Genomic DNA, 27,625 nt, shown 5'->3' with positions numbered 1-27,625 from the left:
ATAAATATGTTTATTCAGGTAAGGTACATACATACAAGTGATGTTACATTTATGGATTGATATATAGATAGAGCTAGTACATACAATGCCTAAAGCCACTATTACGCAATGCGTTTCGGGCAAGAAAAACATTAATATCTAGAACTTAATACTAATTGAGCATAAAGAATAAAAAGTGTTGAGAACAAATACAAATAAAGATAAAAAAAGGGGGAACATAACTGAAAAAGCAGCACAAATACTAGGTTGACAAACAGTGTTGATTAAAAAAAAAAAAAGAAAATAACAGACATGGGTTGACAATAGAGGAGTGAGGTAGATTACAGGGAATTTATTAGGTAGTGTTTAGTTTTTATCTTAAACTGGTTGAGAGAGGTACAGTCTTTAACATGGTTGGGAAGGTCATTCCACATTCTGGGCCCCTTGATTTGCAGAGCATTTCTAGTTTGATTAAGACGTACTCTAGGAATATCAAAACTGTATTTATTTCTGGTGTGGTGCTCATGGGTTCTGTTACAACCTTCTATGAAGCTTTTAAGATCAGGATTGGCATTATAGTTTAGCGTTTTATATATGTATAAAACACATGAGAGAATGTGCAGTGACTTAATATCTAACATATTCAGAGATTTGAGTAGGGGTACCGAGTGATGTCTGGGGCCAGAGTTGGATATTGTTCTAATAGCGGCTTTGTGTTGGGTAATTAGAGGACGTAAGTGATTTTGGGTAGTAGAACCCCAAGCACAAATACCATAGTTGAGATAAGGATAGATAAGGGAGTAATAGAGAGTCACCAGGGCAGGGCGTGGTACATAATATCTGATCTTAGAAAGAATGCCCACAGTTTTTGAAACTTTTTTTGATATATTTAGAATGTGTCCCTGGAAATTCAGCTTGTGGTCAATGAGAATGCCAAGGAATTTGCCATCTAATTTGTTACAAATTTGGGTATTGTTTATTTTGAGATTTATAAGACTAGAGGATTTATTGCCAAACAGAATATAGAAAGTTTTGTCAATGTTAAGGGTGAGTTTGTTGGCAGTTAGCCAAAGATGGACTTTATTTAGCTCAGTATTTACTGTGGCATTTAGAGCAAGAGGGTCAGGACTGGAGTAAATGAAGGTTGTGTCGTCAGCAAATAGAATTGGTTTGAGGTGTTGGGAGGCATTTGGAAGGTCATTAATGTAGATGAGAAAGAGGAGAGGGCCAAGTATGCTGCCCTGAGGAACACCAATGTTGATGGGTAGGGTGGGAGAAATTGTATTATTCACAGAAACATATTGGAGCCTGTCAGTAAGGTAGGACTCGAGGTATTGTAGGGAGTGTCCTCTGACTCCATAATGATGTAATTTAAGAAGAAGGTTATGGTGGTTGACAGTATCAAAAGCTTTACGCAGGTCCACAAATAACCCAACAGGGAACTCCTTTTTATCAAGAGCTGTATGAATCGAGTTAAGCATACTAATAAGTGCATCGTTAGTGCTTTTTTTGGGTCTGAAGCCATATTGGCAAGGGCTAAGTATATTGAGTTTGGCTAGATATGAGTAAAGCTGCTTATATATAAGTTTTTCAAAAATTTTTGACAAGTTTGGCAGGATTGATATAGGTCTGTAGTTGTTAACATCTGTGGGGTCACCACATTTGTGGACAGGCGTTACTCTCGCTTTTTTTAGAATATCTGGAAAGGTTTGGAGTTCAAGTGACTTGTTGAAGAGCAAAGCAATAGCAGGGGCTAAAGATCTGGAGGCTTTTTTGTAAATTAAAGTTGGTATCTCCTCAAGGGCACCAGACTTGGTTTTAAGGGAAAGGATTATCTCATTGACGTCAGTTTTAGTCTTTAATGTTTTTCCTGCCCGAAACGCTTTGCGTAATAGTGGCTTTAGGCATTGTATGTACTAGCTCTAACTATAAATTTATCAATATTTGTATCACCCCTTGTATGTATGTACTTTACCTAAATAAACATTTGAATTTGAATTTTGAAATTTAGTGTTGTGTCAAGACCTCCGGGAGGCACCTCCAGGCGCAGGTTGAACAGACACCTGTCGTCTGGCCCCGTGGTGCACTTGGTGCTTGGCAGATCGTGAAATATTTGGTATCCAGCTGCTACGAACACTACGTAAAAATAAATAAATAAATAAATTAGTGTCGGTAAGGATCAGTAAATAAAGAAAATGGAAGAATCAATGTGGCGAGCAAGCGAGCGAGTGACGTCATCACAACAAAGGTTTCGGAGCACATTGCACGCTTTCGAAGAAGACTTACACAGTTGCAGTCATCGTGAGGATAAACCCTTCATGCAATCTGCACCTACCATCAAGAAGAAGAAGAACTAGACAGTGTGACATTGTAATAGCCAGAATTAGGCTGAGATGTCGATATCTAAGGCAGGTGGCTGCAGGTAATGAATCCTCCATTGGTGAACATTCCAATTGTAAACAACGTGAACAAGAGCTGGGACATAGTCTCCAACACTATATTCGTGATTGCCTTGTTATAAGTGACTTCAGACTAAATGGTATGAGGTATTTTGAGCTCTGTAATTACTTCATAGAAGATATTCTTGTTCAGTACCCCGATTTTGCTAGGCCCGGGGGTGTTAATGGTGGGGGTGGGGGGCTAATCGTGGCCCTTATATTTCATGTTCTTTCCTGATTCCATGTGTGACTGGCCGTCCTGTGAAGTGGAGATGTTGGAGGAACTTGATGGATTTTTTATCTACACTGTGGTCCTTCATTCAGAATAGGGTAGCAGCACATTGCTTTGTATACCTAAGCTTGTTTTAAAAAAGAAAAACCATTGAGAGGAGTCTTGTAGAAACTGGTATGGGTAATTGTTTTGTTTTTGTGACTGAGGGCTTAGATCTTGTGAAAATTGTGAAGTTGTAGTTTAGTTCCGCCAAACACACACCGAAACTACGACAGTACAACGTTCAAACAAGTTTTAATGCCTCCTAACCAGTTATAACAACTAATATAGCAAGTTGTAACAACGTTCTAATACGTTATAAACACGTTAAGCCAAGATGTAACAACTTTATTACAAGTTGTGTCTTGAGGTTATCTTGAGATGATTTCGGGGCTTTAGTGTCCCCGCGGCCCGGTCCTCGACCAGGCCTCCATCCCCAGGAAGCAGCCCGTGACAACTGACTAACACCCAGGTACCTATTTTACTGCTAGGTAACAGGGGCATAGGGTGAAAGAAACTCTGCTCATTGTTTCTCGCTGGCGCCCGGGATCGAACCCGGGACCACAGGATCACAAGCCCAGTGTGCTGTCCGCTCAGCCGACCGGCTGTAACAAGTGGAAAATAGACAGTTTCGGTTTGTGTTTCCAGGGGTCAGAGTTGATTTGTTTTTTGTATTGAGGCAGGTATTTTCTTCCCCTGATTCCACATATAACTAACCATTCTTTGAGATGGGAGTATTAGATGAACTTGTAGCTAGTTTTTTTTATCTATACTGTATAATCTTTCATATAGAATAGGGTAGCAGCACATTGCTGAGTATACCTAAGCTTGTTAATACTTAAAATTAAAATAATATTAATTATAATAATAGTTGCCCCTAAATCAACAACATAATAATAATAATAATAATATTTTATTTAAAAGAAGGTACAATGGGTTGTGAGGTTACATTAGTATGATATTTGTACATTCATGCAAAGCAACTAACATGCATAGTGTTTCGGGCAGGTCCTTAATCTAACACATCAGGTAAGATGAAAAGGTTCATTGTAGCAAGGTTTTATATCAACAATATAAATTGACAGAGGTGTTTACACTGGTAAAGATTAAGTACTTAATTAGTCTTAAGTAATACGATGGGTACACAACCTGTGAGGTACTCCTCGCCTGTCTCAAGGGCATGGTGAGATTGACACAGATCACCTGTGTCCAAAATACCCACCAAATTGTCCCTCCCACAATACTCTCAAGACAATTATGGCTTTGTAAGTGTGTGGTGAGGGCACACCACTGAAGACATTGAGGATATACCACGAGGGAGAGACAAAACTGTGTTGAAGGAAGGAGTCACAGGCTCCACCTGACCACCTTGTTCCTCGCAATCTCATCATCCTCCATAAGTACTTGGGTGCTTTCTTCTCCACCATTGTCGTACATAATCCTATACAATTGTTGGGGGTGGACATAGGCCTATGGCATTGTTGAGGGCATGGACATAAGCCTATTCAATTGTTGGGGTGTGGACATATGCATATGGCATTGTTGGGGATGTGGACATAGGCCTATGGAATTTTTGGGATAAATTATATGCCTATGACATCTTTTGGGTGTGGACATTGGCCTATTGAATAATAATAATAATAATAAAGAGAAAATCTACTGGAGCTGTTAGGCAATGTGAACCCGCAGCCAAGGCATTGCCAGCTGCATACTCTACCACTGTACCACTAGTCTGGAGGGCCCTCCTGAACCCAGTCCAAGTTTTAAGTTAGACCCCAAGCACTCAGGTGAAGGACAACGTAGTTCAACACTGTACACTCAACTTCAGACACACACAGAAAATCACACTAACATGATCTACATCAATGAAAAATCCATTGGGGATGTGAGGTGACGCAAACATCGCAGGTTCACATTGCCTCATCTCCGGTGGATTTTTTCATTGATGCATATCACGTTAGTGTGATTTTCTGTGTGTAACTGATAATAATAATGTTTATGCAAAAGACTGTGTGTACAAAGATCATAAGAGTAATATACAATTGAAGAGACAGGAGTTACACATACTAATGAAGCCACTATTATGCAAACTGTTTTGGGAAAAATTAAAAAAATATAGGAAAAATTTATGAGGAGTAAAACTCTTAATACTATAAGAGAAGTAAGCTAACAAAATGAGAATGTCCAAGGAAAATAACTAATGAATACAAAGAATGTGATACTTAAGGATGCCAAGCATAGACCATTACATTATGGAGTCAGTACTTTTTTTTTTTTTTTTTTTTTTGTATATATATACACAAGAGTTGTTACATTCTTGTACAGCCACCAGTACGCGTAGCGTTTCGGGCAGGTCCTTGGAATACGATCCCCGCCGCGATGAATTGTTTTTACAACCAAGTACTTATTTTACTGTTGAGTTAAACAGAGGCTACAGTTAAGGATTTGCGTCCAGTAAATCCTCCCCGGCCAGGATACGAACCCATGACAAAGCGCTTGTGGAACGCCAGGCGAGTGTCTTACCACAGCACCAGGGAGACTATTCTAGCAACAGTACAGTAGTTAATTTACATTAATAACAGAATGGAAATACAAGATTGTGGGGTTTTCTATTTTGCTTATCCGACTGCAATGCGTACGTCGCCAATGTACATGTGGCAAACGCTTCATGAAGCTGTCAGGATCAGCAGAGAAAATACGAGAGCAACCGTACAGGGCCTGGGAGCAAGGTCGAGTTAGAATCCTTGAGGGTCTCTTATCAGACTAGCCTCACCTGGTCCTGATCCACATTGATCGTTGGAATCTCCTCAGTGCTTTAACACTTTAAGGGACTCCTAGGGTCCTCATCACATTTATAGTTTAGTGAATAATATTCAACTCGGTGTTGGATACACCTGGAGCTGAAGGCTTGAGTAAATAGTTGGCAGTATTCAGAAGTGGTTCAACGGAAACACCTCCTAAAGCTTAACAGTAGTTTATTTACTAACTTAACCACTAATACAAAGGGTGTTTGATTTACTTTAGATTGGCGTCAGAAAGGCTATGGTTGCATTAGTGAGACTCTTGACATCTGGCTAATCGATTTGGATCCACTCATGGAGAAACACCTAACTTAACACAGTTGACAGCCAATCATTAACACGGCAAACCTAACTGCCAGTGTGCAAAGGGATCACAGGAGTTCCAACCGGATACTCGGGTAATGACGACGAGCAATAAATCAACAATAGCACTGTCAATGGGACAGGCAATAACATGCTCAATAATAATATCACACAATACTAAATGTGTGGTGTATGTGAAGCTCACATTCACAGACGAGTGTAATGTCGTGATACCACACAGATAAGCACGCATACACCGTCGGGTGTCTAGGTCTCCACCTATACCTGTGTCAGGTATAAGAAGGTGAGAACTGTGGTTGATCCCTCAGATCAACACAGACAGACACAATAAAACAATGAAAAGATCTTGTACTTACAGGTAGGCTACCCCTCATATTTACTTACTCAGGCACATTTATGCAAGAACTCGTAGGTGGCCTGACAGCTGGTTTCGGCGACAGGCTTTCCCACAAACCGTACTTGACACAGAGGGTACTCACAGGAGGGCGCGCTGTATGTCTAACAGACACACACACACACTTGATGGCACTGGCGGTGAGTAAGGTGGTGACGTCACGTAGTACGGTACCGTGAGGCAGGGCGGCTGGTGGCTCGAGTCTAGGCTAGCTACACCCTCTGGACAGAGTGGCGGCTCGTGGCTAGGCTAGCTACACGCTCTGGACCGAGTGGTGGCTGGCGGCTGATTATATGATACCATGCGGTACACTGTGGCAAAAGTCACACACAGATTACTTAGGCGGCAGCACTGCCTTAGTTTACTCTAGGTCACTCACAACGATCTCAACTTGTCACCAGGGGTTACCTGATACCAGTCTGTTTCGCTCTGGTGATTTGTCACTAGGCTTCTAAACAATATAGTCATGATCGCGATTCCGGGCGAACGTTGGTTTATCGAAAAGACACTGAGTTTAACTAGACGGTGAGGAATAGACGGTGTTCAGTCTATTGGCCGATAGACAGAACAGGACACGTCCTCTATGTTATGGCTTCCTCACGTGAATGCCCTTGCCTGGGGCTCAGGGCTCCTCGTGGGACACAACACAAGGGGTTACAATTTGACCAATGGCGTTTCAGCAAAAGAGCGGGAACCAATCATATTGATCATTCCATGATCAGTAGCAGAGGTGACGTCATGAACACGTCACGACCACGTCACAGTTGTTATTCTCCATCGCACCGGTTGAGGCTGACCCAAGAGGTCAGATCTGTCGCCTCGCTGGTGTCCCCTCTCTCTCTCTCACGCTGGCACCTCCTGTATACTCACTGACCCTTGTGGCAAGTATGCTTAACTTCCCTGTATCTACTCCCTGCTTGGACATATGGCGGCCTCCATATTATAAACGTATTCCTGGTTAAGTGGGCATCCTAGAGATACCCAAAATGACAGTTTACTATCCAGGGTTAACAGAGATAGGGTTTGTACACGAGATCGGTGCACTGTGCACTGCAATGAGCCATTCAAGTCAGCTGTGGGATAATGTTGAGAGACCATCCTCTCACAAAGGTGTAATTTAGAAAAGCAACTTAACTGTTTCTCATAACATTTTCTTGGAACATAATAGAACATAGAGTAATATACTATATTTTAAAGTTAATAGTGCCAACACTTAAAAATAAACAATGATCATAAAAGACATGAGTAAACCCTTTATCAAAGAAATGGAAGAAATTAGATGACATTAAATGTAGAAAATACATAATTCTCAGTAAATAAAAATTTAAGATAGGAGTAACACAAAAATAACTTAGTATGGGGGAAAATATGAGCAAAATTATTTACATGGTGTTGATTAAAAGATAATAATTATGTGACATTAAGTAAGTATTTCTCAATCTCTTTTTTTTTTAAACTGGTTTGGAGACATACAGCTTTTAATTACATTTGGGAAGTCTTTCCACAATTTGGGACACTTGATTTGCATAGCATTTCTGCTTTAGCCGAGTCTCACTCTAGGAATTCAGAGATATTTGCTTCTCTTGTGGTGACCGTGAGTTCTATTTTAGCCTTTTAGGAAACGCTTAAGGTCAAGATTGGCATTGCCATTCAGAGTTTTATAGACACATAGAACGCATGAGAGTATGTGCAGAGACTTGATATTTAACTTGCTGAAAGACTTCAGTAAGGGAGCAGAGTAGTGTCTGGGTATATCTGGGAGCAGAGTAGTGAATTTGTGATTGTTCTAATTGCTGATTTTTGTTAAGCAATTAGGGGCGGAGGCAATTAACCCCTTAACTGCGTTGCCTCCAAATATGACACCCTCCCAGTGTGCAGGAAATAAATTCTCTGGAATTTTTTTTTTTTTAAGTGTCAAAAACCCTTCCCTGAGTATGGGTATGTAAAAAAAAAAAAAAATTGTACTTACTTTGGCTGGTATGGGGTCCGTAAGTTGGGAGGTGACGTCATCATTCCCCATTTGCCCGTGACGTACGTCCCAAGGCCAGTAGGGCGCCCGGGGCGCGCGAGTTGCCGCGAATATATTTTTGTTAATTTTTTGCACACAGTTCCAAATACATTTTATTCGTTTTTACGTGCTAATCCTATGTATAATGAACACGTACACTATATTATGGCAGTAAAACATCCATACTGTCCGAAGACACTGTGTTACGTGCATGACACTTGTGTACACATATGTTGCACATATTTACCAAGTACAGTATCATGCTAATTTATGTATACAGTGGAACCTCGAAAAAACGAGTGGCTCTATTAACGAGTTTTTCCAGTAACGAGCAAGCCACTCGCAGCAAATTTGTCTCTATTGACGAGCTCGCCTCTATTAACGAGCAAAACCACATGGTGCTTCCTAGCATCTCGCGGGTTCTCGCAAATTCTCGGACGCCTCCGACGCCAGTGTTGTTGTTGTATCGCACACGACAAGCATCCCTCTGGATTTATTTGAGCTTTTCTTTGGGTTTTTAGTGGTTTTGCGACTACAATTTGTAACACATGATGTCTAAAAAGAAGCTGCTTGCTAAAGATAGTGTTGTCAAGAGGAAGAAAGATACAATTACTGTGGATTTAAAGAAGGAAATTATAGCAAAGCATGAGTGTGGTGTCTGTGATCTCACAAGGGAGTATGGCAGGTCCTCATCAACAATTTACACCATTAGTAATGGAATGAGGAGGTAAGGGAGGATGCTGCCTCTTCCACTGAGATCAGGGAAGTGTTTGGAATGTTTGAAAAGGTGAACGCATTCTTGGAAAAGCTGCCCTGATAAAGCAGTGACAACCCGGTGTGTGAAAATGTTGAATTAATTTATCACTTTGTGATAACACTTTATGAAAGTGTTATCACTTTCGCAAGTATATGTCGCTTGAACGTGACACACTTTTTTCTCTTGAATGCACCCAAACACCGTGCTCAAGCGTCATTTGAGCAAATATTTCTATAAAATCCAATTCTTATCTGATCGACTTGAGGATTGTATACATGTTTGCCATGAAGTTTCCGTTTTCTTTAACACTTAAGCGCTCTCGGCGCTCAAAAAAAAACAATACCCCAGATGCTTTCGGCACTTCGCGCGCCTACGTGGTAAGACCGAAAAAGTGTACACTCTTTTGACTGTCCTGACAATAATTGAAGGCGCACGTATTTAAATTTGGTATCACTGTGTTCGCAATGAAATTGTCTATAAGAGCATACCAATAAAATGCCGCCCAAGCATAAGGAGTATCAACACCAAATAAAAAACTATGCAGATCACTCGCCGAGAGCGCCAAACAGCAACAAAATGTTTCCACTCTCTTAATGGTTGCGAAGCCTACAGTTGTCCTACATCGCTAATTTTGGTATCATTGGAATCGCAATAAAATTCTCTACACTGACATATGCATATGAATGTTTAATATAGGTAATTGCCCACCCGCAAGAGTGTGTGAAGTGGAGAGTAGTTAGCCGCGAGCGCACTGGCGAAAACACAGGGGGGAAATCATGCTTGGAAAGTTTATACATTTATACGTTTCCTGACCCTACTTTTCTATGTACGTATTTCTTTTTATACCAATGTGTTCGCAATAAAATTTTCTATAAGATGAAATGTATAACAATTGTACAAAGCATGTATCATGTATATACCTGTATGCATGTATTATGTATATACATGTATATACATGTATTATGTATATACATGTATATGTATATACATGTATGCATGTATTATGTATATATATAAGCATGTATTATGTATATACCTTACCTGAATAAACATCTGAATCTGAATCTGAATCTGATGTGTAAGAGAAGCGCCAAATATAGAACCACGTCGCTCAGTATGCGTTCGCGGCAGAAACGAACGCATTGTTTTCGTTCGTTTGATGTTTGTCATGTTTATACTTGTTGAAACATTTTATAATTTGTATGACGGTGATCGCAGTAAAATTCCCTACACAGACATATACATAACACATACAAATATTTCCCACGTGTTGGATATATCAACGGCTAAAGGGAACCCACTGCCACACGCCTGCCACACCCAGAGCCACACCCGCCACACCCCCAAACATACTTTGTGTTTTTTTTTTTTTACTCATAGAAGTTTATGTGATATAATATTCATTCTGGTACCAAAAAATTCGCAAATAAATTCTCTACAAAACGTATATAATATAACTTCTTATAGATGATAAAAAATTCTAAATAGGTGTACTTACCCTGTCTATGTTGATTGAAGATCAACAGTTGAGCATTTTTTCTTCACTCCACCATCTTCAGGCTTCTGATCCTGAAGTTGCTCATCTGATGTTTCTTAGGTGGAGTGAAGCTGTTGCCGGTGGTTATTTTTTCTCCACCCAAAATATCTTTCTTCGGTGGTACCTTGTGTAGCAAGGCGCAGCGCACAGTGCCACATCACAAGTTTTACATCCATATATCACGTCCCTCCTTTTGCCAGACTTGAAACAAACACGGCATCTTCATTTTTTAGCCAAGTGCACGAGTTCATGCGTCAACTTGTAGTTGAGACGTTGTTCTGAATCTATAATTCTTCTATTTCTTGGATGCACTGGAGGAATATTGTCTTCTACAGGAACCACCAAACTTGTAGTAGAATCTTCTATGAAATCAGAAACATCAAGTGGTTCTATGTCCTCAATGTCCATTTCAGAATTTGTGGTTGATGAGTGGGCTTGAGGTGTTGAGGTGAACAGAGGACGCCTCGCACCAGATGGGCCGGGTGTTGAAACTGCCGCATCAGGAGGAGCTGCGCTGGCATCTATGTCGGGAACATGTGGTATGCTTGTTGTTGTTAGCCATTCCTCGCTGTTCCACGCCAATAAGGCTTTTATTCCTACTGCGTGAAACTCTAATAGTGTTAGTTTTTTTTGTATCTGTTGAGTAGTGGTTATACAATGCGTATGCATTGTGCATGGCCATTTGCAGAAAATAGAAAGTAGTCTTCTTGGTCCATTTGTGGGTTTTTCTTGCAAACTCATAATATTTGACCATTTGATCAAAATGATCAACACCTTTCATGAACTTATTGTAATCCACTATGGCCTTTGGTTTGTTCATTTTCACAATTTCTACTCCAGTTCTCCTGTCACGTTTACGAACGCGTTTCCTGCGCTGTGCTTGAGTAGTGTCGGCATTGTGGATATTGGTGATGACAGAGACGGGGTGCTTGTCCTTCCAAACTATAACATGATTTCTATTTCCATGAAAACTCCATGAATGAAACTCCATGAAAACTATTTCATGGAGAAAAATCTGAGAGTATCCCCATCCATTTCGGTTAGAAAATGGAATTTATAGAAATATTTTTTCGATGGACTACAAAAGTAGGCTGTTATGCGGAATCGTAAGAAAAAACGGCGACGAGTTATCTCTAAATCTAAAGCGCGAAAGTGTTAATAACCACATTGCCTATTTGAGAAAACGGCATTGTATTATATCTTCGTGGTAAGACTATTATATTGTTGACACAACGAGTGTAATAGACGTAGTTTTTTATTTGGTGCTGGTCTAACGCATCCTTGTGTGACATTTGAAATGAAATTTGAGTGAAATTCCCAAAAAGAGAGAGTCCGTCTGACTCAGAGGTGGATTCTCCTTCCACACCATAACCCCTCTCCTCCTTCCCACCTCCCTATCCTCTCCCTCAAGCCAGCAACTACTCTTCATAAGGTAAAGTAAATATTAAAACACTACAACAAAACATATTTACATGTGCAGTATTATATTTACATAAAAAAAAGTCATACAAGTATGGATGTTTTTGGGAGTGGACTGGATTAAGTTTATTTCCTTTATTTTAAATGGGGAAATTTGTTTCTTAAGACGAGTTTTCCAGGTAACGAGCTCGGTGCCAGAACGGATTAAACTCGTTAATAGAGGTTCCACTGTATATACAATCTATTTACACACTATACACTGTCACACAGTATATACATTCACCATCAACACACACAAAAGTCCTCGAGTGCTCCCTCGAGGGAGCCAGTCGGCCGAGCGGACAGCACGCTGGACTTGTGATCCTGTGGTCCTGGGTTCGATCCCAGGCGCCGGCGAGAAACAATGGGCAGAGTTTCTTTCACCCTATGCCCCTGTTACCTAGCAGTAAAATAGGTACCTGGGTGTTAGTCAGCTGTCACGGGCTGTTTCCTGGGGGTGGAGGCCTGGTCGAGGACCGGGCCGCGGGGACACTAAAGCCCCGAAATCATCTCAAGATAACCTCAAGATAACAAGATAGCAGCCACACCCAGCCAGCCAGTCCTCCCTTATTCCTCCAACATCGTAATCGCCATCACCCCTCCTCCCACCATACTGCTATTCACACCAGTGTTTCAGGTTCATTTATGTATATTTACCACACATTTACACACTTTACATTGTCACACACCATAAACATACTGTACTCAGAACTCCACGAGTATGAGCTGCCACACTCAGCCAGCCAGTCCTCTCTCTCTCCTCCAACATTGTACTCCCCATCACCCCTCCTCCCACCATACTCTTACTGTTTTTATTACACTATTTACATATGTTATGTATACCTATATACATGTTTTATTCACCAGAACTATGCAAGTAAGCCGGCATTGTGTCCAAACAGTACAGTTGCTGCCATACACTGCATGAGAAATCACACAGCAGACAGCAGACGATGCTACGATTACGATGTCACCTCCCTCACCAAAATAGTTCCTCCCAAGATACTCCTGTTGCTGTTATTACACTTTATACACACACTGTACATACCCATGTACATATGTGTTCCCCATAGCGAACCACTAAGCTAGTATGGTGAGCAAAACAAGAGTGGCTGCCACACACACACACACAGTGAGGCTACCTCAATTCTCTCCCTCCCTCCCTCACCAAAATTCCTCCTTCCATAATACTATGCACAATGCTAATTATAACCACAATCCTGGTCACTAATTCCTGTAAATGAATAATTGACCACACGTTTATTTTGAAAAGGAACCTAAGAAGTAATTTGAAGATTCCTAGATGAACGAAATAATGCTGTGGTGCTGTGGCTAGCACTGTGAACATTGTGAACAGCATTGAATCACTGATATTTGAACATTGTTCCTAGTCATTATCACACTGGCTCTTCTATAATACTATCATGGCTAAATAACACAGATTATATATATATTTTGACATCATTTGGCGATGCTGTGGTCACATGCTGAACAGCAGGGCTGTGCGCTCATACTGCGAGCGCCAGCCTTGGTTGCTCACTCACTACTGAGGCTCCCACTCCTGGGAATGTGGACCACGATTTTGTTTAAAGATTGCGTCTGTTTACAAGAGCCCTGAGGAAGCTGATGTGAACCCTATGTAGCCTCGGGAGTTTTGAATGGAACGTGAAAAATAAAAATACCCGGAGGCGCGTTGTGCAAACCAGACATGGGCCTGCAGGCGCATTGCGCAGTTTAACCCTTAAAGTGCGCATCATGTCATATGACGTGCTGGACGTTGTTCCAGTCAACTGTGCATCACGTCATATGATGTGTTGGAGTACTACGCAAGATTTAAACAGCCCGCGGATACTCGGGGTTCACCACACCTTCATCAGGGCTCTTGTAAACAGACGCCATTTTAAAAAAAAATCGTGGGCCAAACTCCCGGGTGTTATTGGCCTCAGTATTGAGTGAGCAACCAAGCCTGATGCACGCAGCATGAGCTAACAGCACTGCTGTTCAGCTTGTGACCACAGCATCGCCTAAAAATGCCAAATTATACTTGTTCATGCTATTATGTAGTGATGATATTATTACAGAAGACCCCTGACTGTGATAAAACTGACCAGGGTTCTGATAATAGCAGGATTGTGGTGATATTTAGCGCTGTGGCCATGGAAGGAGGAGTAATGCTGTGGGAGGGAGGGTGGTGGCGATGTCTTTTGACTGTGTGTGGCCACCTTTTATTGACTGCACTCAGCATACCAGCTTAGTGGTTCGCTATGGTGAACACAAATGTAGATACTTATATATAACGTGTGTATAGAGGGTATAAACAGCAAGAAAAGGTTTGGAGCCGCCATTTTGGTGAGGGCGGTGGCGTCGTCTGCACGACGCCACCGTGCAGACGACGGTGTTGTTTACTGGTTACCACGATGGTCTTTGGGCACCATACCAGTTTATTTGTACAAGTATGGCGAATAAAACAGGTAGATATTTATATATAATGTGTGTATATAGCGTAATAACACCACACAGTATTGTTGGAGGAGAAATATTAGTGCGTCTGGCCTTGAGGGCGGCCGCCGATCAGCTGACTGTGAGAGTAGCCACATCTTTGTGCCTTTACTCACCATACAAGCTTAGATGTACAGTTATGGTGAACAAAACATGTAGATACTTATATATAACGTCTGTATATAGTGAATTATAGCAAAAACATTATTGTGGGAGGAGAATGTGGGCGAGTCAGATGACTGGAAGGAGGGCGGGAGTGGCTGGCTGGTAAACGGCGGTCACTCCTCGTTACTTTTTGACTCATAATAGCTACTTAGTGGTTCGTTATAGTGAACAAAACATGCAGATACTTATATATAAACTGTGCTTATAGTGTAATAACCGACAAAGTATTTGTTCACTGATTGATGAACATAATTGAATCAACAATATGCACACCATATTTTTGAGTACAGCAATGATTCACTCATTTTATTATATAAATATATCAAACTACACACTATTGAATAATATTATAGCAAAAACAGTATGAAAAATCAGAGACATTGAAATAATTCGGTAATTATCTCTTTGTGGCAACTCCGGCCTGTCAGCTTGCGAGCAACAGACCGCCTGGGAAGCACGCTGAGTCAGCGCCTATAATTTGCCAGAGTTCCCCACCCTATAGCAGGCAATATATGCCACTTACGATTTTTTTATTATTTTTCCCGTGATCAGTGAACACAAATTAACAGGTTAGAAAGAAAAAATATTTTTTTTTTTTTTTCAAAATGACATGCGCCTGTGGGGATGACAGGATATTAAACCCCGAGCATGTTAAGGGTTAATGGTTAAGGGTGGTTGATCCCCAGGCCCAGATACCATAAGTGAGATGTATCATAAGTGAACTTTCAACACAAGACAGAACACGAAACAATGGGTATTGAATGGGTATTAAATTCAAACACAAGACAGAACACGAAACAATGGGTATTGAATGGAAGTAATTGTAGAAAGCCTATTGGTCCATATTTCTTGATGCTTCTATATTGGAGCGGAGTCTTGAAGTGGGTAGAATATAAGTGAATAATACAGAGTAACTAGGACAGGTCGAGGAACAAAGTATCTGACCTTGGATACCGACTTTGGAACAACGCAACAAATTTACAATTGTAAATAATATATATATATATATTATCTTAGCAAACAACACAGAAATCATTGATAGATACAGCGATAGCAGGCGGCTTGACGTCTGCGAGGCACTACACATCAAGAAGTCAACACCAGCAATCAACAGCCAATTAATGCACAACTATATTCTACCCACTTCAAGACTCCGCTCCAATATAGAAGCATCAAGAAATATGGACCAATAGGCTTTCTACAATTACTTCCATTCAATACCCATTGTTTCGTGTTCTGTCTTGTGTTTGAATTTAATACCCATTCAATACCCATTGTTTCGTGTTCTGTCTTGTGTTGGAATTTAATACCCATTGAATACCCATTGTTGAAAGTTCGTTTTTCACCTCATCCACCTCACCCAAATGTAGATATAAACCTCGAAGATGTGTAAGCTCTATTCAGTTTCAGTTGTGTGTTTGTAAACTAAAGTCTTTGAAAATGTAATAAGTTTTACGAAACACGCTCAAGTGTCGCGTCAGACTAAAAATAAAAATGAATTTTGGAGAATTGATCTTTGAATTACCATCAACAGTGAAAAGAAACATAAGAAAGATAGAGAAAATTTGTGTTAGAATTATTAATCTTACTTTTTCGGTCATATTTAATATTATATGTCTACAGGAAAGACTGCTACCAAAATATACTAATATATATATATATATATATATATAATATATATATATATATATATATATATTATATATATATATATATATATATATATATATATATATATATATATATATATATATATATATATATATATATATATATATATATATACATACACACGTATCCACTCGATTTAACGGCCTATATAGGGCTGTACCCAGGTCGTTATTTCCGGAGCTCCGGTATTTCCGAAGTTAAGTGTCGGTAATTTTTCAAGTAACGTTCAGGTAAGATATATTTTTATACAGACACCCATTTGGTCCACCACTCTAGTGCCTTTTACCCTGTGATGTCACAGATTCACGGCACATTGTTTTGATTTGTCATGAGACTGGAATGTTCATTCCATGACTTTGTTGGACATATCTGCACAATCAAGGAACATCCGTGCACCATGTTGGCTCCAAATGCACTCGTTGTGTCAGTGATGGCTGACTGGTGGGTGGATGGGCAGGCAGGCAGGCAGGGATGGAGAGGCTGAAATGTAAGCAGGCAGGCAGGGAGAGGCAGGCAGGGAGAGGCAGGCAGGGAGAGGCAGGGAGGGAGAGGCAAGAAGGAAGGCAGAGCTTGGGAGGGAGGCAGGCAGAGGCTGGGTGGTAGGCATGGAGGGAGTGGCAAGGAGGGAGGCAGGCAGGCAGGCAAAGCTTGGGAGGCAGGCAGGCAGGCAGGGAGAGCTTGGGAGGGAGGCAGGCAGGCAGGGAGAGCTTGGGAGGGAGGCAGGCAGGCAGGGAGAGCTTGGGAGGGAGGCAGGCAGGCAGGGAGAGCTTGGGAGGCAGGCAGGGAGAACTTGGGAGGGAGGCAGGCAGGCAGGGAGAGCTTGGGAGGGAGGCAGGCAGGCAGGGAGAGCTTGGGAGGGAGGCAGGCAGGCAGGGAGAGCTTGGGAGGGAGGCAGGCAGGCAGGGAGAGCTTGGGAGGCAGGCAGGCAGGCAGGCAGGGAGAGCTTGGGAGGGAGGGAGGCAGGCAGGCAGGGAGAGCTTGGGAGGGAGGCAGGCAGGCAGGGAGAGCTTGGGAGGCAGGCAGGCAGGCAGGCAGGGAGAGCTTGGGAGGGAGGCAGGCAGGCAGGGAGAGCTTGGGAGGCAGGCAGGCAGGGAGAGCTTGGGAGGGAGGCAGGCAGGTAGAGGCTGGGTGGTAGGCAGGGAGGGAGTGGATGGAGATGTTTGGTAGGATGGAGATGGATGGAGGGATGGATAGATGGATGGATTGATGGATGGATTGCTGGAGAGAGGGATGGAGCTATGGTTATTGAGGTGAAGCAGAGAGAGCGTGTGTATGGGAAGTTTAGGGGGGAGGGGGGTATCGGTGGTGGGGGAAGCTTGTAAGCAGATGTTTGGATGGAAGGAAGGAGGGAGGGAGGGAGGAATGAGGGAGGAATTGATGGAGGAGAGGGAAGGAGGGAGAGATGGAGGGAGGGAAGGAGGGAGGGAGAGAGGGATGGAGGGAGGAAGGGAAGGAGGGAGAGAGGGATGGAGGGAAGGAGGGAGGAGGGAAGGGATGGGTGGAGGGAATGAGGGATGGAGGGGAGGGAGAGATGGAGGGAAGGAGGGAGGGAGCTGGGAAAGAGGGAGGAATGGAAGGAAGGAAGGGAGGGAGGGAGGGAGGGAGGAAGGGAAGGAGGGAGGAGGGGAGGGAGGAAGGGAAGGAGGGAGAAGGGGAGGGAGGAAGGGAAGGAGGGAGGAGGAGAGGGATGAAGGAATGGATGGAGGGGAGGGAGGGAAGGATGGATGGAGGGGAGGGAGAGATGGAGGGAGGGAGGGAAGGAGGGAGGAAGGGAAGGAGGGAGGAAGGGAAGGAGGGAGGAAGGAAGGGAGGGATGGAAGAAAGGAGGGAGGAAGGAAGGGAGGGAGGGAGGGAAGGAGGGAGGAAGGGATGGAGGGAGGGAAGGAGGAAGGGAAGGATGGAGGGGAGGGAGAGATGGAGGGGAGGGAGCGATGGAGGGGAGGGAGAGATGGAGAGGGAGGGAAGGAAGGAGGAAGGGATGGAGGGAGGGAGGGAAGGAGGAAGGGATGGTTGGATGAAGGGGAGAGAGCTGGGAAGGAAGGAGGGAGGGATGGTTGGATGGAGGGAGGGAAGAAGAGAGGGAGGGAGGGATGGAGCACAATAGATGTTGAGGTGAAGCAGACACAGCGCGTGTATGGGAAGTATGGGGGGGGGGCCGGGTGGGGTTATTTTGAGATCCTTAGGTTATCTTGAAATGATTTCGGGGCTTTTTAGTGTCCCCGCGGCCCGGTCCTCGACCAGGCCTCCACCCCCAGGAAGCAGCCCGTGACAGCTGACTAACACCCAGGTACCTATTTTACTGCTAGGTAACAGGGGCATAGGGTGAAAGAAACTGCCCATTGTTTCTTGCCGGCGCCTGGGATCGAACCCAGGACCACAGGATCACAAGTCCAGCGTGCTGTCCGCTAGGCTGACCGGCTCCCTCACCTCAACCGGGGTGTGTGTCGGTGGTGTGGAAGGGAAGAGAAAGGCCTAACACTTGACCCAGTTAACCAGATGTTTCTTAACACTTTCGCCTGGGCATGACGCAGCATTGCGTCATCCGTTTACTGTCGGTAATACCGGGGATGACGCAGCATTGCGTCATCCACTTTAAATAATCGCCAAAAATCAGGTTTTTATCCGATTTTTTGGGGACTGGTTTTAAAATGTGCGCCGATGTCTTCCCATTTTCTTTGTTGAGCCTCGTGGCCCTCAGGTGGCTTGGCACATGCCGTGGGCCCATTGTTTTCGCTCCACTGTTGTGACCAATGTCGCCTCCCCTCGCATCTCAAACGTGTGAACATTTCGGCTATTTTCCGTGGCTATATTTCTTACTGCGGCTTTAGAAACTATCTACCCTTACTCCACGATGGATAGTGATCATGAACAAGGCCCTTCCAGGAAGAAAATTCCGAAAGAAAGGCTTGAAAAGGGAGGGAATTGGGAGTGTAGCTGGAAGGCGGCTGAGCGCTCACTCCCGGCTAAAGCGTGGCCCGTCTTCAACTCGTCGGCGGTTGGAGCGTGACCAGGTTTTATATTTTATATGCTAATGTTCCTCTAGAGAATTCTATTGCGAACCCATTGAGACCAAAATGAAAGACCTAGGACAAAAATTGAGGTGACCAGACTGAAAATAGTGAAAACATATTATCGCGTTTGCGCGCTCCTGGGTAACTCGTTCGCACTTTCTCTGTTCGCTGTGGGTAATTAGCCGGGCTTTTGGAGTTTATATGCATTTAGTGCTGTAGAGAATTCTATTGCGAACACAATGATACCAAATTTAATCTCGTAGGACGAGAATTAAGGTGATAAAGTTGAAGAGAGTATACACTTTTCAGAATTTACGCGCGCTCCCGTGACACCCTGGGTCCCATATCGCACTTTTGAGGGGTGGCGTGCGGGGTGAGCGAAAGTGTTAATACCCCCTTTGTTATGCCCATTCATCCATTTGTACACCTCAATCATGTCACCTCTAATTCTTAGCTTCTCTGGAGAAAATACTGGTGATCATCCAGATACTGGCAATCATTCAGATGCTGGTGGCCATCCAGATACTGGCAACTGTCCAAGTATTGGTGACCACCCAGATACTGGCGACCATTCAGAAACTGGCGACCATCCAGGTTGTTTGGATTCTGGTGGCTATTCATGCACAGTACTGGAAACCATCTAGATATTGATGCCCATCCAGATTCTAGTAACCAGATACTAGTGACTGGTTACTGGCAACAGTCATATCACTGGCAACTGTCCAGTTACATGTAAGTATCCAGATACTGGTAATCATCCTGATGCTGTTAACCATCCAAATATATTTTGTGTACTGCATCCTGGGGTTCAGGGGCTTTCTTGTTTAACACTGTCAGACAAATGGGTACTGCTCGCAGCAGGTTTCTGGAGTCTTTGTGTCTTATCCCATTTTGAGTGGATGTCCAGGCTTTGGTGCCTGGCCTGGTGCTGGGGTTCCATTGTGGTGCCTGGCCCAGTACTGGGGTCCCATCATGGTGCCTGGCCCTGTGCTGGGGTCCCATCATGGTGCCTGGCCCAGTACTGGGATCCCATCATGGTGCCTGGCCCTGTGCTGGGGTCCCATCGCGGTGTCTTCCCGGTGCTGGGGTCCCATCGTGGTGCCTGGCCCAGTGCAGGGGTCCCATCGTGGTGCCTGGCCCGGTGCTGGGGTCCCATCGTGGTGCCTTCCCGGTGCTGGGGTCCCATCGTGGTGCCTGGCCCAGTGCAGGGGTCCCATCGTGGTGCCTGGCCCGGTGCTGGGGTCCCATCGTGGTGCCTTGCCTAATGCTGGGGTCCCATCGTGATGCCTGGCCCGGTGCTGGGGTCCCATTATGGTGCCTGGCCCGGTGCTGGGGTCCCATCGTGGTGCCTGGCCCGGTGCTGGGGCCCCATCATGGTTTCTGTGCTTTTCTTGTAAGTTTTGTCTTCAGTTCTTGGGTTTCTTTGTACCTCTGGTCCTTCAGTGAAGGAGTGGGGAAGGAGGTTGTGTTATTTCCTTTAACAGTTTTATGTATTTTGTCAGTTCCTTCTTATTCCTGCCCACCCTCCTTACTCTTGGCCACCCCTCGGTACTCCTGCCCATCCTCCCTACTCTTGCCCACCCTCTTTATTCCTGCCCACCCTCTTTATTCCTGCCCACCCTCCCTACTCTTGCCCACCCTTCTTACTCTTGCCCACCCTCCCTACTCCTGCCCACTCTCCTTACTCCTGCCCACTCTCCTTACTCCTGCCCACTCTCCTTACTCCTGCCCACTCTCCTTACTCCTGCCCACTCTCCTTACTCCTGCCCACTCTCCTTACTCCTGCCCACTCTCCTTACTCCTGCCCACTCTCCTTACTCCTGCCCACTCTCCTTACTCCTGCCCACTCTCCTTACTCCTGCCCACTCTCCTTACTCCTGCCCACTCTCCTTACTCCTGCCCACCCTCCTTACTCCTGCCCACCCTCCTTACTCCTGCCCGCCCTCCTTACTCCTGCCCGCCCTCCTTACTCCTGCCCGCCCTCCTTACTCCTGCCCGCCCTCCTTACTCCTGCCCGCCCTCCTTACTCCTGCCCACTCTCCTTACTCTTGCCCACCCTCCTTACTCCTGCCCACCCTCCTTACTCCTGCCCACTCTCCTTACTCCTGCCCACTCTCCTTACTCCTGCCCACTCTCCTTACTCCTGCCCGCCCTCCTTACTCCTGCCCACTCTCCTTACTCCTGCCCACTCTCCTTACTCCTGCCCACTCTCCTTACTCCTGCCCACTCTCCTTACTCCTGCCCACTCTCCTTACTCCTGCCCACTCTCCTTACTCCTGCCCACTCTCCTTACTTCTGCCCACTCTCCTTACTCCTGCCTACTCTCCTTACTCTTGCCCACCTTCCTTACTCCTGCCCACCCTCCTTACTCCTGCCCGCCCTCCTTACTCTTGCCCACCCTCCTTACTCCTGCCCACCCTCCTTACTCTTGCCCACCCTCCTTACTCCTGCCCACCCTCCTTACTCCTGCCCACCCTCCTTACTCCTGCCCACCCTCCTTACTCCTGCCCACCCTCCTTACTCTTGCCCACCCTCCTTACTCCTGCCCACTCTCCTTACTCTTGCCCACCCTCCTTACTCCTGCCCACCCTCCTTACTCTTGCCCACCCTCCTTACTCCTGCCCACTCTCCTTACTCTTGCCCACCCTCCTTACTCCTGCCCACCCTCCTTACTCTTGCCCACCCTCCTTACTCCTGCCCACTCTCCTTACTCTTGCCCACCCTCCTTACTCTTGCCCACCCTCCTTACTCCTGCCCACCCTCCTTACTCTTGCCCACCCTCCTTACTCCTGCCCGCCCTCCTTTCTCTTGCCCGCCCTCCTTACTCTTGCCCGCTCTCCTTACTCCTGCCCGCTCTCCTTACTCCTGCCCGCCCTCCTTACTCCTGCCCGCCCTCCTTACTCCTGCCCGCCCTCCTTACTCCTGCCCGCCCTCCTTACTCTTGCCCACCCTCCTTACTCTTGCCCGCCCTCCTTACTCTTGCCCGCCCTCCTTACTCTTGCCCGCCCTCCTTACTCTTGCCCGCCCTCCTTACTCTTGCCCGCCCTCCTTACTCTTGCCCACCCTCCTTACTCCTGCCCACCCTCCTTACTCTTGCCCACCCTCCTTACTCCTGCCCACCCTCCTTACTCCTGCCCACCCTCCTTACTCTTGCCCACCCTCCTTACTCTTGCCCACCCTCCTTACTCCTGCCCACTCTCCTTACTCTTGCCCACCCTCCTTACTCCTGCCCACCCTCCTTACTCCTGCCCACCCTCCTTACTCCTGCCCACTCTCCTTACTCTTGCCCACTCTCCTTACTCTTGCCCACCCTCCTTACTCCTGCCCACCCTCCTTACTCCTGCCCACTCTCCTTACTCCTGCCCACCCTCCTTACTCCTGCCCACCCTCCTTACTCCTGCCCACCCTCCTTACTCTTGCCCACCCTCCTTACTCCTGCCCACTCTCCTTACTCTTGCCCACCCTCCTTACTCCTGCCCGCCCTCCTTACTCCTGCCCACCCTCCTTACTCTTGCCCACCCTCCTTACTCCTGCCCACCCTCCTTACTCTTGCCCGCTCTCCTTACTCCTGCCCGCTCTCCTGACTCTTGCCCGCTCTCCTTACTCCTGCCCGCTCTCCTTACTCCTGCCCGCCCTCCTTACTCCTGCCCGCCCTCCTTACTCCTGCCTGCCCTCCTTACTCTTGCCCGCCCTCCTTACTCTTGCCCGCCCTCCTTACTCTTGCCCGCCCTCCTTACTCTTGCCCGCCCTCCTTACTCTTGCCCACCCTCCTTACTCTTGCCCACCCTCCTTACTCTTGCCCACCCTCCTTACTCTTGCCCACCCTCCTTACTCCTGCCCACCCTCCTTACTCTTGCCCACCCTCCTTACTCTTGCCCACTCTCCTTACTCCTGCCCAACCTCTTTAACCTCCCTGCTGTGCTGCCTTAACCCTTACACTGCTCAGGGGTGCTGGGGACATTTACACCCCTGTGCGCAAGAAAAAAAAAATTCAATTTTTTTTTTTCGTCTTCTAAACATGTTAATTTGAGTCCCCTGAGCACGGGAAAAATAATAAAAAAATCTATTATACATTATTATATGGGAGCCGGTCGGCCGAGCGAACAGCACGCTGGACTTGTGATCCTGTGGTCCCGGGTTCGATCCCAGGCGCCGGCGAGAAACAATGGGCAGAGTTTCTTTCACCCTATGCCCGTGTTACCTAGCAGTAAAATAGGTACCTGGGTGTTAGTCATCTGTGACGGGCTGCTTCCTGGGGGTGGAGGCCTGGTCGAGGACCGGCCCGCGGGGACACTAAAAAGCCCCGAAATCATCTCAAGATAACTCCAGATAACTACATACTAATGACACAATTGAGCCGAGAAGTTGGCCGATGACGTCACAGAACGTGAGCGCTCAAGGGTGCTGCGTCAGCCAGCCGTCACTCACGGCCGCTCACGCGGCCCGAGTTGCCGCGAATTTATTTTCGCGGAATTATTTACAGTATTCTTGGGTCATTTTACACAATTTTTTTTCGCTAGCATTGTTCCAATTATTAGCAATAGACATTGTATTATAATAAAAATGGTACAAACTCACTAGGTGCTCACATATTAGTGTCACAAGTATGCCCACCAAAATGGTATAATTTACAGGAAATATTCAATGTATTTGGGTTTTTTTCAATATAAACAAAAATTAATTTGATATGTACATTTATTTACCAAAGAATTACACATTTAGTACTCCTGGAGACTGTGATACTGTGCGAAACAGTCGATATGGCACAGAGGGACGGCACACGCTTCGCACCATGTCAACACTAATTTACGTTTCTGTGGCCTCAATTTGGTACTGGAACACGCAACACACCGACGCTGGCCTGCTGCACGAGCTCCAGTTGGTGGTAATTTCTTGATTTGAAGTATCAGAAAGGCCTCCCTGTAAGCGAGCCTGGATGCAGGAGCATGGTTCAATATTGGGTCTCGAATGGGTCTTTGTATGCCAGGTGTGTCCTTGCCAAATTTACCTAGCAACTGTTTCACAACTTGAAAACTAAACGAACGGAAATATGGTTTTCTACCTGTCTTCACAAGAAACATGTTGTAACTGCTCAGCATTGTTACGTCAATAAGGTGGAAAATCATTTTCTTTGTCCACTTCACTGTTTTACGTACACACTCTACAGCACCCACTATCATGTCACATTTATCAACTAAATGCATGTTGATGTTGTAGTCCATCACACAATCTGGCTTATATATTATTTGCTTTGTTGTTCTGTTCACCATGCCACTGTCCACCATTGTACCAGGGTGAATGGTGGTCAACATGTTCACTTCACGTCTGTCTTTCCACCGCACTGAAAGCATTGCACCACTTTTTCTTACCTCGCAATCACCTACTTGCATAGCAGTGTCAAACACAGGCATTTCCTTTCGTTTTGGCTTTACTGTTCCACACACTCCAGTCTTATTATCAAGCAAGAATTTCGTTAGCAAGGGACTGGTATAATAGTTATCTGTGTACAATATGTGGCCCTTGTTCAGATATGGTGCAAGCAGTGACTTCACCACACTACCTGAGAAGCCATGTTCGTCATTAGCAGGAATATCTACATTTGTGGCTGAATAAAGTATCATGTGTAACACCATTCCTGATTCACAGTCACAGAGCACAAAGAATTTCAGTCCAAATCGGTGACGTTTTGAGGGAATATACTGCTTGAAGGCAGCACGTCCTTTGAAAAGCACCAGGGATTCATCAATAACCAGCTTCTGAGCTGGTACGTAGTAATCTCGGAACTTTCCAATCAGGTCATTTAACACGTGCCTCACCCTCCAAAGCCTATCATCCTGTGTCTCGTCTGTATTATTTGCAAAATAAATGCACCGTAGGATCAACAGAAATCTGTCTCGGGACATATATTTCCCGAACAATGGTGTTGGAACAGCATTGTCTTTGCTCCAATAATCTGAAATTACGTGTTTCACACAATGTTTCATCAACATGCAAATTGCGAAAAACACATACAGTTCACCAACAGTTGTTTCTTTCCAACGCTGTAGTCGTGAAAATTCTGAAACTTCCTCACCTTCAATGAGATCGGCCACAAGTCTGTTTGTTTCGTGAACAATGTGTTCCATGAGCGGCTCATCGAAATATGCAGTAAAGAAGTCCATTTCACACATTTCGTCACCAGTATCAGGAAAAAGATCTGTAATTCCCACATCTCTGTTGTCAAAGTCGGGAATTTGTGGAACAAAATCTTCCCCATCACTCCACACACACAAACCTGCTGCCTTCCGAGAGCCATTAGCTGCACCACAGCGAGGAATCCGGGGACCAGGAGCTGAAGCAGGCATTGTAACAGTAGGGGCAGGAAGGATAGATGAGGAAAAAGATTTGGAACATGAGGGAATTTGTTCCTCATTGTCGCCATATTGTCCCATGCGGCGGCGCTTGGCTGGGCGGGCAGCTGATGCGGCGAAACTTGTACTGGCACTAGCAGCCGGGGTAAAACTATTCTCCGATTCTTCATCACTGAAACCTGAGAAAGATTCATTTGTTTCAGATTTGTCGATCATATCATAAATGTGCAATGGTATAGATGAACGACGTGCTTGGGCGTGAGGTGGTGTTGAGTGGTGTTGAGTAGTAGCGGGTAACTCGTGAGGCATCCTCACCCTCGTGGCACCCACATGTTCACCCTCACTATCCGTTGTTTCGATTTCTTCTGACTGGGTGTAATCTTCATCTATATCTGAGTCGTCAATATCAGATTCGTCAGCGTCCTTGAACAATTCATCTGCAATTTCATCTTCGGTCAAAGACTGCGCGGTGCGCTGAGCGAGGTCGCACGCTGGGTCTTGATACGCTCGCCATGGTGTCTGGCCACTAACTAAGGCCTGTGAAACAAAGGAGGCCTGCTCTAGATTTTTTTCAAAATGGCGTCTGTTTACAATCGCCCCTGGCTACGGTATGGGTGACCCCTTTACACCGCGGGACGTTTGAATCGTGCCTGGCACCCTTTGGCGTATATATACGCCATGCGCACGGTGGGACATGTTACTCATGGCGTATATATACGCCATGCGCAGTTTAAGGGTTAAAATATGATATTCCTGCTATACGCCGAAAATAAAGTCTTTGCAAAAAATTATTTTTCCTTCCAAAAGTGTTAAATACCCTCCCTTGATCACATAAATGTTGAAAATATTGCACAAATGTACTTACAGTACAACCTCGATTCAACGTACTATATGGGACCACCCCCAGTTCGTTGGAGCGTTGGATTCGTTGCAAGAGGTGACATTCAAGAGGCGTTTGCGTCAGTGTCTTTTTTTTTCTTGTACACAATAAAAATGCATTGTATCATATTACTTACTGTACCTATATTTTACTACTCTACTAAAAATACTGTAATTCATGTATTTACCTTATTGTTGGAGTTATGTCCATCTTGAAGTTTTGTGAAGTTGTGAATGCTCTACAGTAAATAGGTACTGCAGTGCATTAAGCCGTTAGCACTGTATTATTAAAAGTGGTTTTGTTGTATGTTGAGTAATACAATACAGTTATTGAAAACTATTGTACATTAGAATTATTGCAACTTTAATTTTAACACTATGTACACACTTGAATTTAACACTTATTCTAATTGTTCACTTCACACACGATGTTTTTAGATGTTTGCATCAGCTTTGCTGGTGCTCGCTGCTGCTGTGTTGGCTTCAGCTGCTTTCGTGCTGGTGCTGGGTACAGCTGTGCTGGTGCTGGGTACGGCTGTACTGGTGCTGGGTACGGCTGTGCTGGTGCTGGGTACAGCTGTGCTGGTGCTGGGTACGGCTGTGCTGGTGCTGGTGCTGGGTACGGCTGTGCTGGTGCTGGGTACGGCTGTGCTGGTGCTGGGTACGGCTGTGCTGGTGCTGGGTACGGCTGTGCTGGTGCTGGGTACGGCTGTGCTGGTGCTGGGTACGGCTGTGCTGGTGCTGGGTACGGCTGTGCTGGTGCTGGGTACGGCTGTGCTGGTGCTGGGTACGGCTGTTCTGGTGCTGGGTACGGCTGTGCTGGTTACGGCTGTGCTGGTGCTGGGTACGGCTGTGCTGGTGCTGGGTACGGCTGTGCTGGTGCTGGGTACGGCTGTGCTGGTGCTGGGTACGGCTGTGCTGGTGCTGGGTACGGCTGTGCTGGTGCTGGGTACGGCTGTGCTGGTGCTGGGTACGGCTGTGCTGGTGCTGGGAACGTCAACAGTGCCAGTAACATTTTGTATAATCTCATCATCTGTTAAATGACCATTGATTAAATGATTTATTAATTTTATTATTTCGGAG

General features: G+C 45.3%; 1 protein-coding gene across 10 annotated transcripts in view; it reads left to right on the top strand.

Moving 5' to 3' along the window:
• Positions 1–2,203: 2,203 nt before the first annotated feature.
• LOC123759294 (uncharacterized) overlaps positions 2,204–27,625 on the top strand; it is a 309,434-nt gene continuing 284,012 nt past the window's right edge. For 7 of the 10 annotated variants that reach the window (XR_011230152.1, XR_011230151.1, XM_069334998.1 and 4 more), the window contains exons 1-2: positions 2,204–2,401; positions 10,923–11,048. Coding sequence is in view for 6 of the 10 variants with exons in the window: in XM_069334998.1 (XP_069191099.1) it covers positions 10,983–11,048 (66 nt within the window). In the remaining 4 variants the exon portion in view is untranslated. The other 3 variants (XM_069334993.1, XM_069334997.1, XM_069334992.1) reach the window with 2 other exon arrangements.

Source organism: Procambarus clarkii, chromosome 32 (assembly GCF_040958095.1).
Source record: "Procambarus clarkii isolate CNS0578487 chromosome 32, FALCON_Pclarkii_2.0, whole genome shotgun sequence".
NCBI classification, from domain to species: Eukaryota; Metazoa; Arthropoda; class Malacostraca; order Decapoda; family Cambaridae; genus Procambarus; species Procambarus clarkii.
Note: the sequence above shows the minus strand (reverse complement) of the source record. Positions and strands in the feature narration are given on the sequence as shown.